The following is a 20,088-nucleotide window of genomic DNA, read 5'->3' on the forward strand; positions in this document are numbered from 1 at the left end:
TTCCCCTTGAGGACTCTCTGGGTTGAATCGAGTTCTCTCTCCACCCAATGGAACAGCTGCTTCCTTCTGTGTTGCCTGCTGTGTGTTTTCCTTAGTTTGCTTTGTTTCAAATAAAAAGGATCTTTGCCATTTGCTCTGTGTTTTTATTGTGCAATTGATATTAGTAGTTAAAGGGTCAAGCCTTAGATAGATAGATTTTTGAGATTCCCCCCAACAATGAGAAGTAGCATCAGAAGTTAGATTGAACCCAATCATATCCCTTGGATTAAGAATATTTAAGGACCCAGATAGCCATGTTCCCCCTCTTGGCATGGAGCCCCAACTTCCTGCCCCCCATCTTGGCAAGGGTGGGGGTAAAAGAGAAGAGAGGAGTCTCTTCCCGACAGTCCTCCCACCCCGAGAGTACTTGCCACCTTACTATGAAAGTGATAATACTTTCCTTTCCTCCTCCGGCCCAAATGGAATCATCAGATTCTTTCCCCACCTCAAGTTTTGGCCACGTGCCTCCCTCAGTTTATAAGAGCACTCATCTTCTGCCCTCTCCCTGCTTGTCTTTGAATGCTGAGCTTCAATGGCCCTCTCCCTCCAGGAAGCTTTCCCCATACCAGGTGTCTCTCTGTTCTTCTCACCTGTATGACCATCAGACCTCCCACCATTCTGCCCCAGGCAAGGATTCTGCTTCCTTTCCCGAGTGTATTCAGCTCAGACTTGGGTAAATTTGCCCACCTTGTTTCACTCAGGACCGCTATTTGAATTGTGATCCCTGCTGAGTTCTCTCCCAACACGAGCTGTTCACCTCTGAGATCTGCTACATTTCACACACAGATTTCACATTCCAAGTGGGAGTGGAATCATCTTTGCAAGTTTTTGTTCTGTTGTGTAAGTGTGTTTTTTTTATTATTATTATAGCTTTTTATTGACAGAACATATGCATGGGTAATTTTTCAACATTGACCCTTGCAAAACCTTCTGTTCCAACTTTTCCCCTCCTTCCCTCCACTCCCTCCCCTAGATGGCAGGTAGTCCCATACATATTAACTATGTTAAAGTATATATTTTTTAAATTATAACTTTTTATTGACAGAACATATGCCAGGGTAATTTTTTACAACATTGTTCCTTTTTTTTTTTTTAATAACTTTTTACTGATAGAACCCATGCCAGGGTAATTTTTTACAGCATTGTTCCTTGCATTCACTTCTGTTCCGATTTTTCCCCTCCCCCCCTCCATCCCCTCCCCTAGATGGCAGGCAGTTTTATACATGTTAAATAAGTTACAGTATATCCTAGCTACAATATATGTTTGCAGAACTGAACAGTTTTCTTGTTGCACAGGAAGAATTGAATTCAGAAGGTAAAAATAACCCGAGAAGAAAAACAAAAATGCAAGTAGTCATGTGGGTGTGTTTTTGACCTCACCTGGGGATCTCGTTTGTTGTGGTAAACAGGTTCAGGTTAGGGTTAGAGTTAGGGTGGGGTGAAGCAGAAAATATATTTTACACTTTTCTTTCTCTTCTTTCACCCTTTCTCTCCTCACCAGTATTTTGCTTTTGACCACCACCTTTCTCAATCTGTCCTTTCTTCCTTCTATCAGCACCCCTTTTCTTTCCGCTTTCCTTTCCTACTTCTCCATAAGGTAAAATAAATTTCTCTACCCAGCTGAGTGTGCATGTTATTCCGTTTTTGAGCCAAATCCAATGAAAGTAAGGTAACAATACTTACTCTCTCCTTTTCCCCCTCTTTTAATAGGTCTTTTGTGCCCCTTCACATGGTATAATTTACCCCATTCTGTCCTTTTTTTCCCCAAGTACAATCCTTCCCCCCGCCAAAAATATATGAGAACATTATTCACAGGGTTTTGCATGTGTAAAACCCTTTATCTAATTTTGAAAATTTATTGCTGTCATATTCAAGTCCTATTCATATTTGGATTAGTTCTTATTAAAATAGTCTAATCAGACAATGAAAACTTTTAATTAAGAAAAATGTGTATTTTTATTTTTAAAAAAACCTCCTATTTCTATATTTTTTCTACTTCCCCCTTACTAAGATGTCATTTTAGATCACTCTAAAAGAATGAACTACTCCAGGGACTTAATGTTAAAGCATTTCTTTTGATCACTGATTTGTATACACTATAAAACTTTGTAAATAACATCAATAAACTACATGCAAACTCACTGTTTTCTAATTATTCTGTTGATATGTACCTCTTTTTAATAATTCTTATGCCAATTTATATTGTAAGTTTGTTAAGTAATATGTCAACCAGATTCAATCAGACTTTCAAAGTTCACCTGCCCCAATTATAGAAATTTGCTATGAAAAGAAAAGGAAGGACATAATTATATCCGTTTCCTAGAGGGTACCTGCCATAATGTGGGAAAAACTCTCTTAACTTTGTTTGATTCAAAGTGAGTCATTTCTGACAGAGCAAGCTCCACATTACTTATAAAGTTTCCTTGTGAAGCTCAGAATCAAGTGGAAAAATGTTCCTGTTAAACTGAATCAAAAAGATCCTACATAAGGAAGTTGGCCCAACAATTGTCCCAGGCAAAAACAAAATCCTGTAGCAGTTTTCAGATTGTGCTCTCTTTGGGAAGTACTGGCATTCCCCTTGAATGGTGGACTCTTGGTTTCATGACAATTCAGATAATCATGTCTCATTATCAGTTGTAGCTGGGCATGTGATACAGTTGAAATTCAGAGAGCTATTCAATACCTACTGAAAAACAGGACCAGGTGGACATTTTAATTTTTACAAAATTAACTGGTTTAAAAAATATTTTACATGACTAGCTGTGTGACTCTGGATAAATCTTTTAACCCTGACTGCTTCAAAAAATCTTGACAAAGTTTCTTACCTACACAATTTAGAAAAGTGATGCTGAGCCTACAATTGCTGAGATTCAATTAACAAATTGGTTCAATTTAAAATACTTTAATGTGAATTTAAAACTAGTTCTTTGGGCTATTTTTTTAATCAGCACACTAGATAAATTCTTCAACATTTAAAAATCACTTCAACATTAAAAAAGGCTTTCATAGCTTTTCTTAATGAATATCTACCAATTTCTGAAGTACCACCACCTTGTGTGAAAATTTATGTTTAATGCACTGTAATCTGTTAAATCTATTTCCTTCCTTCCCTTACTTTGAAGGTTTGAATGCTGGGACTTTCACCACAAACTTTTTTTCCAGCATGATTATCCAGTCTGTATCTGGCACAGGATTGCTACTGTGGTTGCTCATCCTTCATTCTTTTTCTTCTTTTTTAATAATAGCTTTTTATTTTTCAAAATACAGGCAAAGGAAGTTTTCAATATTCACCCTTTCAAAAGCTTATGTTCCAAATTTTTCTCCCTTCCTCCCCTCCTCCTCCCTCACCTACACAGCAAGTAATTCAATATAGGTTAACCATGTGCAATTCTTTTAAATATATTTCCACATTTATCATGCTGTGCAAGAAAAAAAGGAAAAAATGAGGAAAAAACAAGCAAGCAAACAACAACAAAAAGGTGAAAATACTATGTTGTGATCCATATTCAGTTCCCATAGTCCTCTCTCTGAATGTGGATGGCTCTCTCCATTACAAGGCTATTGGAATTGCCCTGAATCACCTCATGGTTGAAAAGAGCCAAGTCCATCAGAGTTGATCATCACAAATCTTGTTGTTAGTGTAATGTTCTCTTGGTTCTGCTCGCTTCCTGTAGCATCCGTTCATAGCCTCTCCTTCTCCCTGGTTCCTTCTTAGAGTTATCCAAACCATTCCATGCCATGATCACCATGCTCAACTTGGGAGAGGAATTTCTTTTCTAGAAATGGAGATGGACAAAGCTGGGAGGAGGGCAGCCGGGACTCACCATGTCTATCATTGTTTGTGGCCCTGTCAATACTGTGGGCTTGCCTCTTTGCTAAAGATCTTGACTTCCTGCGGCTGGGAAGGAGCCTTCCTCATCTGTCCTCAGGCTTGTCATGCTACCATAGGTCCTTTCCTGCTGTCACTGTGATATCACATTGACCACACCAGATGCAGCCATGCTGACCAAGGCTCAAAGCAGAGGGATGGGAAATTCACCCTAAGAAATCTCGGGGTCCAGGCCCCTCGGTCAAGTTTTGGTGGAGAAAACTCTTTCTTGGCCTCCTCAGCCTGTCTTGCCTGAGTCTCCTGATGGGGCCCATTTGTCAAGGTCCCTGAAAGTCTCTCTTCCACCCAGGGCCCCAAACAGGCTCCAGCTCAAAAAGAGACAAAGTGCAACAGCCAGCAGGATTGGCCCCCACAGCGGGATAAGACCTGCCGGGTCTTGATTTCCAGAGGCCTGTGTCCACCAAGACCAGAGCGAGGGCCTTTGACAGGTACCGAGATGTGTCCAGAATCAATGACCATTAGGCAGCCCTGAGTTCAAATTTGGTCTTAGATTCTTGCTAGCTGTGTGACCCTGGGTAAGTCACTGAATTTGCCTCAATTCCCTTAACCGTAAAATGGGGATAATAATAGTCCCTACCTCCCAGGGCTGTTGCAAGGAGGAAATCAGATCATATGTGGAGAGTGCTGTGCAGAGGGCTTGGCACATAGTAGGTGCTTCATAAATGCTTATTCCTTTGCCATGTACGTGCAGCTTAGTGCCCTCTCCTTATTCTTTGAGTCTGACTTCAGGGGTCTTCAAACTTTTAAAATAGGGGGCCAGTTCACTGTCCCTCGGACTGTTGGAGGACCAGACTATAGTAAAAACAAAAACTTTGTTTTGTGGGCCTTTAAATAAAGAAACTTCATATTTCTTTATGGTGACGGGAATAAACGTCCTCAGCTGCCACATCTGGCCCGCTCCTGCTAGGGAATGGAGATCCCAGGATGTCCTTTCAGTGGAATCAGAGTTCCAGATTGCACGACTGGCATCTAAGGAGGCAGAGAAAGGCATCATTGACACAATTTCCTAGGTAATGGCCATGGTTCTGGTGCCTGGAAAACAAACTAGACAAACAGTCCCTGTGGAAGAAAGAGGAAAAAAATGTTTTATTATTTATTCCCCTTCATGTCTCCCAGGGACAAAATGGTTTTGCTCAGTAAGTCAGTTAAAATGCACCGACTGCATGTCAGATGTGGGGGTACAAAGAAGGGCTATTGAGGAGATCACAACCTAATGGAGAAGAAGAAAGGAGGAAGACACCAAGGAGCAGTGCTGGAGAGGATTGAAATACGGAGGAGGGAGAGGCGGGGTCATTCCCAGATTTTAAAAGGCACAGTATGAATTGGAAGGGAGAGCCTGGAGGCAGGCAGACCCTACCACCCTTCACCACCACACCATCAGAAGCTATTGCAGGGTTGAGGAACTGCACCAGGGGCATCAATACTGGCAGGACCTTGGCATCCACTTGGATTCTGGAAGGGTTGCTTGCTTCCGATGACCCTGAAAGGAGGAGAAATGGCTTCCTGGTACCTTGCCTTAAAGATCCACAGTGAACTATGTAAATTGATCGTCACCCACCAAAGGCACCAGAATATAGAGATCTGAAATTTGGACCTTTCTAAAGGAGAGAAAAAAGTTTGCCTTTTGTCTTCCTTTATGTTTCTCCTTTTTTTGTCACTCTAGAGGGGAGTATAGTCTTTCCTTTTTGCTTTTTGCCCTAGTACTGCTTCTGCCAGGAAGATTGTCCAGCAAAATGGTGGGAGCAAAGCTGCTCCTAGGGCATGATTGGGATGGTGAGCCTTAATGGTGCTTCATGGCCACCTGACAGCACAAAATGTTCCACCTGTGGGGAGTTGGGGCCTCTTTGCTTGGTGGATTTCCTAGGAGCACGGCCTGAGTTTGCCCTCATTTCTGAGTCCCTGTCACCTGCCCCGTTGGCCAGGTCCATTTCTAAATGCAGTCAAGGGGAGCCTGTGCCCAAGGAAGCTGTCTCTGTACCTTTATGTGGTGCACCCTAGTTTTACTTAGGAAAGCAGAGTCTTTTCTTAATTGTTCAATGATCTGTGAGGACCTCGTTTGACTGGATAAAGGGAGCTCCCTCTAATAAGAGCTCACTGAGTGAGGACTTCCATGATGGCTTCCTGGACTATTGGGCTCGGAGACACGGATGAGAGCTGAGTGGCAGTTGGACACCAGGAGTCAGCACCCTGTGAAGTCATTGGTCCTCTTCAAAAATGAAAGTCAAACAGCAACTGAATGGCATGGTGGAAGGAGAGTCTGGAAGCAGCAGAGGGGAGCAGGGAGTGTCCCAACATCTCCTGCCCATCTTCTCAGTTACTTAGCTGTGCTTTCTGGAGCTGATCCTCTTTGTTATCTGTCTTTCTCTACAGAGTATATAGCTCTGCTCCTTCATCTCCTAAAATACCCATCTCTGGGGTTTGAATGCTCTTGAACTGCTTAATTCCAAACTTCAATTCTCTTCTATTAGTGAAATAGAAACCATGACCTGTGTAGGGGAAAGGAGGAAAGAAATTCCCCTTTCTTCAGCTTCTGTCTGGGATAGGTTCAAAAGTCACACTCCAGCAATCTGCTGATGAACCAAGTGAAAGTTTAGCTATAGAAAGCTATACTTATATAGTTTATAGCTCAGAGCTATAACAGCTCAGTTTATAGCTATAGAAAGGCAATGGTCTGGCCCTTCTGATTCAATCAAAGGGAAATGTATTTAGGCTCTATTAGGGAACACAGGGGATGGGCGCGTCTTTGCCATTCATTTAACATCTGGTTTACACTAATACTATATTATCCGGCATCTGTCCTTCCTTTTCTGCAATTTGGGGTGGAGGCAGAAGGAAACAAGCATTGCAAAAGCACCTGCTATGTGTCAGATACTGTGCTGAAATAATGATCTCCATTTAATCCTCATAACTCTGGAGGGCAAGTGCTAGAATATTCCCATTTTGGAATGAAGGAAACTGAGGCAGACGGAAGTTTGGTGATATTTGCCCATGCTCATCCAGTAAGGAAGTCTCAGAGGTTAGACTGGAACTCAGGATCATGCGTTCTCTCCATTGGGGTCAGTGGCGAAATCTGGCCAGTCTTCATTGTCAACATCAACCAGCCTTCCCATCTTCAGTGGGAAGGAAATGGAGGCTGAGCCCAGGTCATTCACGGCTTTCGGCACCCACGTGGTTTTCTTGTCTCTGACCTCTTTGGGGGTTTTCTCTGGAGAGATACTAGCGGGTTTGCCCCTCTTCCCGCTCGTTACCCACATGAGGAGCTGCCCAGGGAGAGAACGAAGGTCTGGGCTTGGGTTCTCCTGCTGACACATTAGTAAGGGTGTGTCTCTGATGACAAGTCATAAGCCCGAGGAGAGCAAAGGGAAGTTTTATTCAAAACTCACAGTGGTCTTAAAGGCTATTCACAAACTTTCCAGGACTTAGAAACCGATTTGGAAGGAGCCCCAGTCTGGCCAGATGCAGTATCCAGCCCGGCTGCTGTTTGCTGAGCCCGCCAGCAGGGTTCTGGACCAGATTAGAGCGAACGTTCCTCAGACGTGTTGTTTAGCCGTTTGGCCGAGGCTCCCTCGGAGCCAAGCTCCAGCGCTGGACGCTCCAGTTCGCTGAGAATTCGAACTCCAGATCCGAGTGCTCCAGGTGACTGACTCCATTTTGAAGCAGTTTTTTTTTTTTTTTTTAAAGATGACTTTTTCAAAGGGAACCGTTTCACAGACGCGACACGTGGCTCCTCTGTGACTTCGGAATCCTGTCGCCAATCCCCTCACAGCAAGAGGTCCCCAGTCCCGCTCACGTTGCCAAAACGCTCACCGCACACGCGAAACCTCTTCACAGAGCCCCACCTCCATTTCACAAGGGGAAACTAAGGCCCAGAACCTGCAGTTTAGTAGCAACCCCGAGATTGGAGTCCAGGCGACCTTGGCTTATGGCTCTGTGGCGCCTGTGGAACATGGGGGCTTGTCCCTAGCAGTAGTGAGCCCACTCCCCCACCCCCATCATTTTGATGTCGTCACTAGAGTTGGGTCATTTGCCGAATAATTCCTAGGCTACCGAGCTATATTTAAGAGCTCAGTGGAGTGGATTCAAGGCAGGGCCGAGGGCTATCCTTAGCCCTCCAGATCGGGTCTAGAACAGATCTGGACGACTGCACCGTCCCCTTGCCGAGACACAGAGGAGCGGGGATGATAGGGGAAGCAGGAGCGTCTGAAGCTGGCTCTCTCCGGGGGAAAGCGCTCGGGACTGGCAAGGGGGTGCTGGAGTATATGCTGGGGGGAGCGGGATGAATAGAAAGGGGCACAAAGGGGCGAGGACGGGCGGAGCTGGAGGAGGAGGAGTGCGAGATCTCGGCCCTGTCCCAGGTCCTGCCCCCAGCCCCGCCCTGGACCGTGCCTCCAGGGGGGCCCTTAAACCTTCGCTAACTCGTAGGAACCCTCCAACTTCCCTGCTGCGCTCACCGCTGCTGCGAGGCGCCCCAGTCTGCGAAGGAGCCCTACTCTGTGCTTGAAGCTGTCCAAGTTCGTCTCCGAGCCCGCCGGTCCGAGCCATGCCCGACCACACAGTCATCCCCATGCAAGGCGGGGAACCCGCGAAGGGGCTCACTTCGAACCCTCCTCGGGACTACCTGCTGCTCTCCCTCTTCAACATGCTGGTGTTGGGAAACCCTTGTTGTCTCAGCTTCGCGGCGCTCGTATATTCGGTCAAGGTAGCTTCAGCAGCCGCCCCGCACAATAGGGGAGGGACACCTGACTCCCAAAGAGAGGGATTCCTTGGCTGCGCGCTCCCCTTCCACTTTCCTTAATCCACTCAGCTCCTTCCCTCGGATCTCCCCGTCCTCCCCTGCTCCTTCTCTCTCTCCCTTTTCTTCTTCCCCTTGATCCTTCTGTCTGTCTCTCCCTGCATCTTTTCCTCTCCTTCTCTCCTTGCTACCTTCCTTCTTCCCCTGCTCTGTCCCTCTTTCTCCCGTTCTTTTCATCCACCTCATTCCTTCTCTTGCTCCAATCTCTCCTTCTCTTTTTCTTTTCCTCCTTCCCTCTTCTCATCCCCACTGTTTTCCTTCTCCCCTTATTACCCAATCTTTCCCTCTCAGCAACATTCCTTCTTCCCCATTTCTCCTTCCAACCCCACTCCCTTTTCTCTCTTCAAGTTCCTTTCTTCACCTGCTCATTTCTTCCTTTTCTATCTACCTCTTTCTCTCCTCTTCTCAGTCCTTAGTTCATCTTCTGAGACCCCAGTAATTTGTGGTTGGTTATGACTCAAAAAATATTGAGGATGGAGAGGAAGGACATCCATCTGCCCTGTCCTCTGAGACCTTCCAGCAAGATTTGAGATTTATTTTCTCAATAGAGGGAGAGCAGCAAATTCACCTTTGATCAAGGATAAGCACTGTACAATCCTTAAGGAAGGACAGAGCAGCAGGGGAAGAAAGAAGCTGGTTCTGAAACCAATTACTCCTAGAGGGAGCAACAGAGGAGGTGGGGTGGAGGAAAGCTCCTTGGAAGTAGTGCTTGAGGTGGCCATTGGGAAGATAAGGGGAGTCCAGAAAGAAAGAGGTCATTCAGGTAGGGGACAGACTGGGAAAAAGAATAGAGATGGAAAAAGGTTAGAAACATTCAGACAAGAGTGAAAAAGCTGTCAAAGAATAGAAGATGTGTGTGTATGTGTGTGTGTGTGTGTGTGTGTGTGTGTGTGTTCACTTGTTGCTCTTGCACACTTGTCTTGCATGGAGGAAATAGGAAGAGGCAAAACTGAAAAGGTGGACTAAAGTGGGATGGGGCTCCGTGCCAGTCTTAACAAGTTTGAGCTTGGTTTTGTAGCCAGTGGGGAGCCATGTCAAGTCCTTAAGCAGAGTTCTGAAGATCAGTACCTCCACCTGCCACAGGTGCAGGGGGAAGAGGGAGAACCTAAGAACTCAAAGTGAGTCTGAACTAGGTATGACTGTGTGAATGGAGGGGTCAAGACAGAAGAATAGAGGAGACTTGATCCTTGGCTGGATACTGGGGGGAAGAATCAGAGGTGATGTGTTTTGTGCCTGGGGTTTGGCAGACCAGGTAGAGCAGCTGGATGGAGCTGTCCAGCAGGCAAAGAGAGGGTCTGCCTGGAGCTCAGGAGACAGGATGGGAGGGATCCTGGAATGGTGGTCTTGGACCCCTGCAAGTGGATGAGATTCCCATAAATCTCAAATCTCAAAGTGCAAGAGACTAGGAAGATCAGGCTGAGTCGGGGTGAAGAGGACACCTAGAAGGTAGCAAGAGGAAGAAGAGCTAGGGCAGAAAACCACAGAGACGAGGGTGACAAATTGGGAATTCTGGCTGAGTTGCCTCCATGTCACTGGAAGCCAAACAAGCAGGACCTTGAGGAGGGGCTGCTGACATGCTGCCCAGCCCACTCTGACTGGAGGCTGGCGACTCCTGAAGAAACTGCAGGTTAGGCTGGGGAAGTGACTGAACAGACCAGCTCACAGTCCTTTTTCCTTCCAGATTTAATCTCCCTCCTCCCCCTCACTTGTGACCTTTCCCCAGTCCCCTTGGGTCCCCTGGTGTGGGGATCCTGATTCTCACTCCCATTGTGTAGCTGGGGAGACTGAGGCTTCAGGGCCCCCCCATGTGCAAGAATCTCACTCTCTGCCTTTTGGTTTGTGTCTGTCTGTTTCTGCTCCTAGTCCAGGGACCGGAAGCTTCTTGGGGACATGAACGGGGCCTCGAGCTATGGAAACACCTCCAAACAGCTGAACATTGGTGCCATTGCCCTGAACGTCTTGGCCATTATCATCTTCATCATCTTATTTTTTGTTTACTTGGTTCCTTTGATGCGTAACATGGGCAGCCATCAAGGGCCTTACTAGGCTCCCACCCTTCTCTCCTCGGGGACCCCTGCATTCTGTCCCAGTCCTGCTTCCATAGATGCCCACAGTAGGCACATCCCCTCGACTAGCCCTATTCCCTCATCCCAGTGGGACAGCCCCTTTGGCCCTTCCCTCCCATAGATGCCCAGAATTCTCAGTACCCGATCAGAGTAGGTATTAAATAAACGAGTGATTCAGTTTTTGTCTCAGTCCTGTGTGTCATTTCTTCTACTTGTCAAAGAGTTGGGGATGGCTGAAAGAACTGATTAATAACAACATAAGTGTCCCCAAGGCCCTCCAATCCTCCCTCCATCTCCCCCAAATTCTCAGAGTTCAAGTTAACCTTTGTGGGACTGGAGTATGGGACAGTGGTGGTGAAAATGGACACATCTTGGAGGAAAAGGGCATTTTAATCATCAGGCTGCACAAAGGAAAGGATCTGGGAAAGCCAGGTAGAGAAGGGATTCATCCAGCTTGACCTGAAATTAGGGAACGTTGAAGAACTACCCAGGGCTAGAGTGAAGGAAGGAGATAGGGGTCAGCTTGAAAAATTCGCTTGCCTTAGATCCTGGGGGATGAGACTAGGAGACAGTTCCATGGCAACACAAGGCTTGGGGGCAAGAGGACTTGGATTCAAATCCTGACTCCAACTTTTCCAGTGAGACTGTAGCCATTTCACCTGCCCTGTATGCTGAGCTATAAATCATGCTGATGTTCTCTTTCTGCCAGCTCTCCTTTTGTGATCTTGAGAGAGTAAGGCTCTGCCTTCTGGAAGCTTCCTACAAATAAGCTGAAGTTTGAAATAGGAAGAGGAGGGGAGTTATAAAATGGCCATTCTAAGATTGATAGCGAGAATTTCCTAATCATCACAATTATCTGAAGGTGACCAGGAAAATCTCATTGATTTGCCTGTCACCTCTAACAGAGAGAGGGAACTTTAGAAGAAGAGAATGAGAGGGTTTGAGGGAAAAGTAATGAATCATATTTGGGATATGTTGTGTTCTAGATTATTCTGGGATGTCCACTTTGGGATATTAAGGTAGCCATTGGTGATAGACTTTCTCAAGATTTGGTGGAATCCCCATCCTTGGGAGTTTTCAAGCTAGAAGACCTTTTGCCAAAGAGATGATGATACAATCTCCTTTGGTTTTCTATGTAGCTGATTTCTGAGACAACTTTCTGTGCTCAGAGTCTTCGACTTTTACTCAAAAGTGGGGATTAAATATGGCAGCTGGTAATTCTCTGTTCATAAGGGAGTTAGTAGTCTGAACTATCTGATAGTATGGGTAAATCAGGGAGATCTCATTGTACCCAGAGAGGCCTTAGAATAATCACAGAAAATGGCAACAGGTCAACCAGGATGACTTTAGTAAAGAGCCAAGTCCACATTCCCAAAAGATCTCAGTCTAGAAGGAATGCTGAAAAGAGCCCAATGCTCATGCCTGGTCTATATCTGAAAAAAGTTTGGAAAGCTGGCCACATTTCCAGGAGTTTGCCCTTGGACATTTGTGGAGTTTTTAAAAAATTAAATGTAGAAAGTACTACAGTATTTTATTTTTCCAAATGCATGTAGAGATAGTTTTCAACATTCATTTTTATGTTAAAAATATATGTTAAATCCAAATATGTATACATAGTTATATAATTATCTTGCTGCACAAGAAAAAAATCTGCTCAAAAAGGGAAACAATGAGAAAGAAAACAAAATGCAAGCAAACAATCACAAAAAGAGTGAAAATGCTATGTTGTGATCCACACTCAGTTCCCACAATCCTCTCTCTGGCTGCAGATGGCTCTCTTCATCACAAGATCATTGGAACTAGCCTGAATCATCTCATTGTTGAAGAGAGCCACATCCATCAGAATTGATCATCGTTAAACTTCTTGTTGCCATGTATAATGTTTCCTGGTTCTGCTCATTTCACTCAGCATCAGTTCATGTAAGTCTCTCCAGGCCTTTCTGAAATCATCCTGCTGGTCATTTCTTATAGAACAATAATATTCCATAACATTCATATACCACATAGACTTAATTCAGCCATTCCCCAACCGATGGGCATCCATTCATTTTCCAGTTTCTTGCTGCCACAAAAATAGCTGCTACAACAATTTTTGCACATGTGGGTTCCTTCCCCTCCTTTAAGATCTCTTTGGGATATAAGATCAGTATAAACACTGTCAGATCAAAAGTTCTGCACAGTTTGGTAACTCTTTGGGTATAGTTCCAAATTGCCCTAAAGTAAAAAATGCTTTCCCAATTTATTGCTTCACTTCTAATCTTGCCTGCATTAGCTTTGGTTGTACAAAAACTTTTTAACTTAATAAAATCAAAATTATCTATTTGCTGTTCAATAATGAACTCCAGTTCTTCTTCGGCCACAAATTCCTTCCTTCTTCAAGAATCTGAGAGATAAACTATCCTATGTTCTTCTAATTTGCTTATAATATCACTCTTTATGTCTAAATCATGAACCTATTTCGACCTTATCTTGGTATATGGGTCAAAGCCTAGTTTCTGCCATATTAATTTCCAATTTTTAAAAATCAAATAATGAGTTCTTATCCCAAAAGCTGAGGTCTTTGGGTTTGTCAAATACTAGGTTACTCAACATTCACTTTTGTAAAACTTTGTGTTCCAAAATTTTCTCCCTCTTTTCCTTTCCCCAAACAGCAAGCTAGGTTAAATATGTGCAATCCTTTTAAATATATTTCCATATTTGTCATATTGTGTAAGAAAAATCAGATCAAAAGAAAAACACACAAAAAGGTGGATCCACATTTAGTCTTCATTGTTCTCTCTGTATGTGATTGGCATTTTCCATCCTAAGTCTAATGAAATTGAGAAAAATTTTATTGTGCAATTCTCACTGCATTGATAAGAGCCAAGTACTTCAGAGTTGATCATCACATAATTCTACAAACTTTACTCAGCATCAGTTCATACAAATCTTTCCAGACTTTTCTGAAATCAATCTGCTCGTCATTTCTTATAGAACAATAATATTCCATTATCTTTATACATCATATTTTATTCTGCCATTTCTCAACTGATGACCATCCACTAAATTTCCATTTAGTGGCAAGGAACTGCACAGATGGGTCCTCTTCCCTTTTTATGATTTCTTTGAGATACCGACCCAATAGTGAGAATGCTGGATCAAAGTGCATACACAGTTTTATAGCCCTTTGGGCATACTTCCAAATTGCCCTTCAGAATGGCTGGATATTTCACAATCATCACAATACATCAATAATGTATTTGTGTTCAAGCTTTCCCACATTCCCTTCAACATTCATCATTATTTTTTCCCGTCATCTTAGCCAATCTGAGAAGTGTGGGGTGGGACCTTACAGTTGTCTTAATTTGTATTTCTCTAATCAATAGTGAGTTAGAGCATTTTTTTGGTATGGTATTTCTTCCTCTGAAAATTGCCTGTTCATTGCCTCTGACAATTTATGAATTGGAGAATGGCTTGTATGCTAATAAATTTGAATCAGTTCTCTACATATTTTATAAATGAAGTTTTGGGGGGCAGTTAGTTGGTGCAGGGGATAGAGCATCAGCCCTGAAATCAGAAGGATCTGAATTCAAATCTGACCTAAGACTTCCTGACTATGTGAACCTGGGCAAATCACTTAATCCCAATTGCCTCAGGAAAAGAAAGAAAGAAAGAAAGAAAGAAAGAAAGAAAGAAAGAAAGAAAGAAAGAAAGAAAGAAAGAAAGAAAGAAGGAAGGAAGGAAGGAAGGAAGGAAGGAAGGAAGGAAGGAAGGAAGGAAGGAAGGAAGGAAGGAAGGAAGGAAGTTTTTATCAGAAACATTGATGTAAAAATTGTTTCCCAGCTTTCTACTTTCCTTCTAATTTTGGCTGCATTGGCTTTGTTTGTGCAAACCCTTTTTAATTTAATATAATCAAAATTATCCATTTTTCATTTCATAAGGTTTCCTAGTTTTTCTTTGGCCATGAATCCCTTCCTTCTCCACAGATCTGAGAGGTAGGCTATCTCTTGTTCTACTAATTTGCAGCCCTCAGGGATTTGTGAATGGCCATATCATTGTTCCTCAGTCCCCAACCCTGGATTAAGCACCTGAATTGCTTCATGATTTCACTTAGATGATGATGAAGAAGAAACAGATCCAAGAGGCCAAAGAGACACTTGCCCTTGAATTCTCACCGAGGTCTAGAAGCATTTCCACTAGGGTCCTGCATGGCCTGGGAGCTGGGTATGGAATATCCCCACTACTTTCTGAGACTTTGACTGCATTGACTTCCATCCATCCACCACCCATCCATCCATCCAGAAAAGAGACATAAGACCCAGGGAATAGAATTAAAATCCAGCATTCATTACATGGTGTTGATCTTTCTCTTCTTATATCTCTTATGGTTCTCGTCAATGATTTGCCAAGGTCATACATTATACAAACCACACAAGCCATTCTGGCTCCAACACTATTTTTGTGGTTTTAGGAAAGTCACCTCAACTCTCTTGGCCCCAGTTTCCTCATTGATAAAGGAAGGGGCTGGAGTAGCTGACCCTTGAAACTCCTTGTACCCCCAGCTCTGATTGTTCAGATCCCTTCCAACACAAAATCTATAATCCTGGAAGTAATAAGAAACAAAGGTGTGAGGTGTGGCAGGCTAAGATGTCTGCTTTTGATAGTCTAAAGCAATGGGAAATTGAGGAAGGTGCTGGAGGCCGGGCATGAAGTAGAAAGTAAACCTTTGCTTTATGATAACCTGTCTTTGGGGAAAAAAATTGGCTTCTCTTCTCAGAGAGAGATGATTTCCTGACTCTCCATGTGCTTCATGAAAACAGGAAATGAAAGAGGGTGGGGAGATTGCTGGGTTGGCTTTCCCAGAACTAATCAAACAAGAGATGCTGCATAAATAAGAGCAGGCCCCAGATGGACTGAGTTGCCACAAGGCTAGTAAATCTGGGTGTGGAAAACTTACTAAACTTATTAGCATTAGACAACAATCTTCAGCCCTCAAGTGGTCACCAAGTGGTTGCCATTTTCAATGCAAACTTCTTCACAGTTTTCCTTCTTTTGTCTTTGATTTTCATGAGATGGGGGGAGCTGTCAAAGCATTTAAGTACTTAGAGGGGTACAACACTGTGCATCTGGGGGTGCAAAAAAAGGCAAAAGACGTCCCTTGCTCTCGAGCTTATAACCTAAGAAGGAGATAACAGGCAAACAAGGAGGGCATGTAGGATATGTAGAGTGTAAATGCAGTCTCAGAGGGGAAGGTACCAGTGTTCAGGAAGACTGGAAAGGGTTTCCTGCAGAAGAGATTTTAGTAGAGTCTGGAGGAGAGCCAGAGAAGCCAGAAGGTAGAGGTGAAGAGGGAGAGTGTCCAGGACAGCCTGTGTAAAGTGTATATGATGAAGTGGGTGGTGGAAGCTACAGAACGGGGTTTGTACAGTGGCATCCAGGAGTTCAGCAGCTTGGGAAATGTGTGAATGTACAAAGTCCAACATGTATCAGGAAAACTGTTACCATGATCGGCCACATCAATAGAAAACCAACAGAAATCATGATAATCTCCATAGATGCAGAAAAGGCTTTTGACAAAATGCAGCACTCCTTCCTATTAAAAATGCTAGAGAGCATAGGGATAAAGGGAGCTTTCTTTTCACTAATAAGCAGTATCTATCTGAAATCTACAATAAGCATTATTTGTAACGGAGAGAAGTTGGGCGCCTTCCCAATAAGATCAGCAGTGAAACAAGGATGCCCATTATCACCACTATTATTCAACAATGTTCTAGAAGTGTTGGCTTTAGCAGTAAGAGAAAGAAATTAAAGCAATTAGAATAGACAATGAGGAAATAGACCTACCCCTTTTCGTAGATGATATGATGATATACTTAGAGAATCCTAGAAAATCATCCAAAGTCTAACATGGCAGCAGATGGTGATGAGGTGTCCTGGAGGTTTTCCTCACAGCCTGAGGAAGCAGGATCTAACCCCTCCCCAACCCCACCAACGGAGTACAGGCAGGATGCAGGGTGCGGCAGGAAGTGGGACATGGGTACTGTGTGTGTGCTTGGAGTGGGGGTGGAAAGGAGAAGGTGAATTATGGCTACTGTAGAGCTGAATAAGGCCCGAGGACGGCGTCGAGCTGGAAGAGGGCGATCTGAGGGTTCCAGGTGGAGCCGAGACTGAGGCTCAAGGGTGGGGGATGATGTCTGTCTCTGGCCACGTTTCTGTCGGTCCCATTCCAAGAAAATCTAAGACTTCTGCTGGGACTTTAGTGCCAGTGACCTGTGAGTGTTGACTCAGGAGTCTGCATAGGGGGCTTTAATTTCAGGTGTATCCAATGGAGTCTAGAACTGAAAAGGAGGTTAGAGTTCAACCAGTTATCATGCATTGATTAAATACCAACTATGTGCTCTCTTGATGCTAAATGCTGAGAATTCTAAGATGGGGAAACAATCCTAAATCCTAAATGAACGATAGTCTTTGATACAGGGATAGAGAGAGAATTCACAGTCGGAGATGGTTAACTATCAGTGGGATGTATTTGAGAGTGGGGAAAGAGGGGGGCAATGCTGTGGCAAAGTTCTCCAAAGCAGAGACTACTGGGCAGGGGACCTCAGAGTCCGACTCCTCCATCTGTGAAGCTCAAGACCTTTGAACTCAGAGGCTGAAAATGATGGGTCTGAGAAAGCTCAGGGAGCACACAGCAGGGAGCACTGGACCCCTGACTCCAAGGCTTTGTGTTTAGATCAAAGAAAAGATGAGGAGAGTCAAGCCAATGCGGAAAAACTGGTGAAATGTCATAATCTAGTGGGCTGGAGGAAGATTTTAAGAAGATGGCGGAGTAGTTGCTAAATTTCAAGATCTCCAGATTTGCCCCCTAAACAGAATAAATTTGCATCTCAGATTGGTGAAAAATCAAGAAGATTTGGGGCAGAATAGAGATCCTCCAGGTACAAACCAAGACTTCCTCCCACCCCCACCCATTAACCTGTGTGAAATGCAAATACCTCCAGGCTAGCTCTGTACAAACACCAAATGGGGAGCCCTGTAGAGCTCAAGTGGGAGTTAGCTGGTCTGGCTGGAGCCATAGAGAGAACCACAGTACTGCAGAGAATCAGCCCTGGGTGAGAATGAACCAGCACACTGGATGCAGAGATGGGAGTGGGGGGTGGGAGAAAGGATGCTGCTGACTGCTGGCGCTTGCTGGACGTTGGAGCTTCTGGTCTGGGGTTCTGTTCTGAGGAGAGTCCTGAAGTGAAGCTAGAGATACCATCCCCCCACCCCTCGATCAGAAGTGCTTATCCCAACACCTCTTAGTTAAAAAAAAAAAAAAAAAGTAAACTGGCAAAGAAGAAAGAACCCAACCATAGAAACCCACTATGGGAACAGGAGTTCATCTTCAGAAGATGGTACTAAAGTTAAAAAAAAAAAAAAAAAAAAAAAGCTTCTGCCTCAAAGAGTAATGTGATATGGCTCTCTGCCCAGAGAAGAACTCAAAAAAGAATTTAAAAATCAAATGAGAGACATTGAGGAAAAACAAAAACAAAAATCCAAGAAAAACAAGAAGATTATGAAGGGGGAAAAAAGGTAACAGATTAGAAAAAAGAGATACGTTGTCTCAAAGATGAAAATAACTCTTTAAAAATTAGTATCAGGCATGAGGAAGCCAATGAAAGAAAAATAGAACAATGTGAATCATCTTATAAGAAAAACAACAGATTTGCAGAACAGATGGAAAAGAGAAAATGAAAGAATAATCGGACTACCTGAAAGTTGTGACCAGAAAAAGAACCTTGATACAGTAATGCAAGAAATAATCCAAGAAAATTGTCCTGGTGTGATAGAACATGAGGGCAAGGAGCAATAGAAAAAAATCCACTGATCACCACCTCAGAGAGATCTTTTGTGGAAAACACACAGGAATAATATTTCCAAATTTCAAAACCTCCAGATTAAAGAGAAAATTTTGTAAGAAAAAAATTTAAATACACTGGAGCTACAATTAGAATCATATAGGATTTAGCCACGCAAAAAGATCTCAGGTCCTGGAATCATATCTACTGACAATCAAGAGAATTAAACCTCCTGTCAAAAATATCATATACTGCAAAATTATCCATAACATTGAACGAGAAAAAAAATGGACATTCAATGAACTTGCAGGTTGTTCAGGACTTTTTAGCAACCAAACCTAATTTCAATAGAAAATTTAACATATAAGAGCCAATATCAAAGATCAGTTTCAAGGCCTTCAACATGGACAAATGTTTTCTTTTTTTAATATGGGAAATGTATACCATATGTTTAAGATTGACATCAGCAATAGAGCAACTCAAAGAAAGATTGGGGCGGAGTTAGATAAAAATAGTAATTATAGCACAGAAATGAGGTGCAGAGAAAGAATAGGCACAGAGGCATGAGAAGGGGAAGGAGGGATCTTGGTTCTGAAAACTTACTCACATCAGGAAGGGTTAAATAAGCAATACCACATATATACTATGAAGGGTATAGCACCCTCCAAAATCCATAAAGAAATAAGCGGGGAGGGATGGGCAGATTGGGAAGAAAAAGGTGGGAGAAGAACACAAGGGAGGGAAGGTTAAGTGAGGGTAAGGCAAGTTAAGGAGCCAAATTAAAGCAAAGAGTCATCAGATAGGAAAGATGTGTGTATGTAGATATCTATACATGTGTAGATACATAACATATGTAGATATATACTTAAAAATGCTGAGAATTACTTAACTATAGTCTGTTGGGGGGAAATGAGGGAGATGAAAAGGGAGAAAAATAATGAAGTAAAAAAGGTCCACAGTAGAGAACAAAAGAACATTTTACAAAGAAATAAAGAAAAGATGGATACCCACGGATATCATTTCTTCTACATATATATTTATATTTTCTTGAACTGTTACATATTTTGAATCCTCCCTGATGTTTTTCTGGGCAAATGACAATGTTCTCTTCTGTTTTGTTTTATATTCTTTTTCTGTTTTGTTTTGTTTTTTTTTTTTTTTAATAAATAATATTAAAAATAAGAATCTAGTGGGCCATTTGAATCTGAGCTTCGCAAGCAGGCATTAAAGGGAAGACTGGTAGCTTGGCTCAGATTGCCACCACGTGGCTAATGTTGATATTGCACTCAGATTTTAAGTATTATTTTCTTCAGTTACCTTTTTAAGCTCCTTTTGCAGTCGGCTAATTAAATTTTTTTGTTCATTGCATTCTTTTCCCATTTTCCCCATTCCTTCTTGCAATAACCTCATTTCATTTCCCCATTTTTCTTCTAACTAATTTAAGATCCTTTATGCAATCTTCGAAGAAAGCCTTGTGAAATG

General features: G+C 43.1%; 1 protein-coding gene and 1 long non-coding RNA gene across 2 annotated transcripts; one reads left to right on the forward strand and one right to left on the reverse strand.

The window, feature by feature from the left end:
- Positions 1–1,053: 1,053 nt before the first annotated feature.
- Positions 1,054–18,422, reverse strand: LOC127539670 (uncharacterized). Its single transcript, XR_007948011.1, has 2 exons — positions 16,610–18,422; positions 1,054–4,987 (listed from the first exon to the last, which is right to left on the reverse strand). It is a non-coding gene; the product is annotated as an uncharacterized LOC127539670 (long non-coding RNA).
- On the forward strand, positions 8,319–10,975 carry LOC127539669 (dispanin subfamily A member 2b-like). The gene is made up of 2 exons (XM_051963930.1): positions 8,319–8,627; positions 10,584–10,975. The coding sequence occupies exons 1-2, from the start codon at positions 8,469–8,471 to the stop codon at positions 10,764–10,766; spliced, it is 342 nt and encodes a 113-aa protein (XP_051819890.1). The 5' UTR covers positions 8,319–8,468; the 3' UTR covers positions 10,767–10,975.
- Positions 18,423–20,088: the final 1,666 nt, after the last annotated feature.

Source organism: Antechinus flavipes, chromosome 6 (genome assembly GCF_016432865.1).
Source record: "Antechinus flavipes isolate AdamAnt ecotype Samford, QLD, Australia chromosome 6, AdamAnt_v2, whole genome shotgun sequence".
Lineage (NCBI taxonomy): Eukaryota > Metazoa > Chordata > Mammalia > Dasyuromorphia > Dasyuridae > Antechinus > Antechinus flavipes.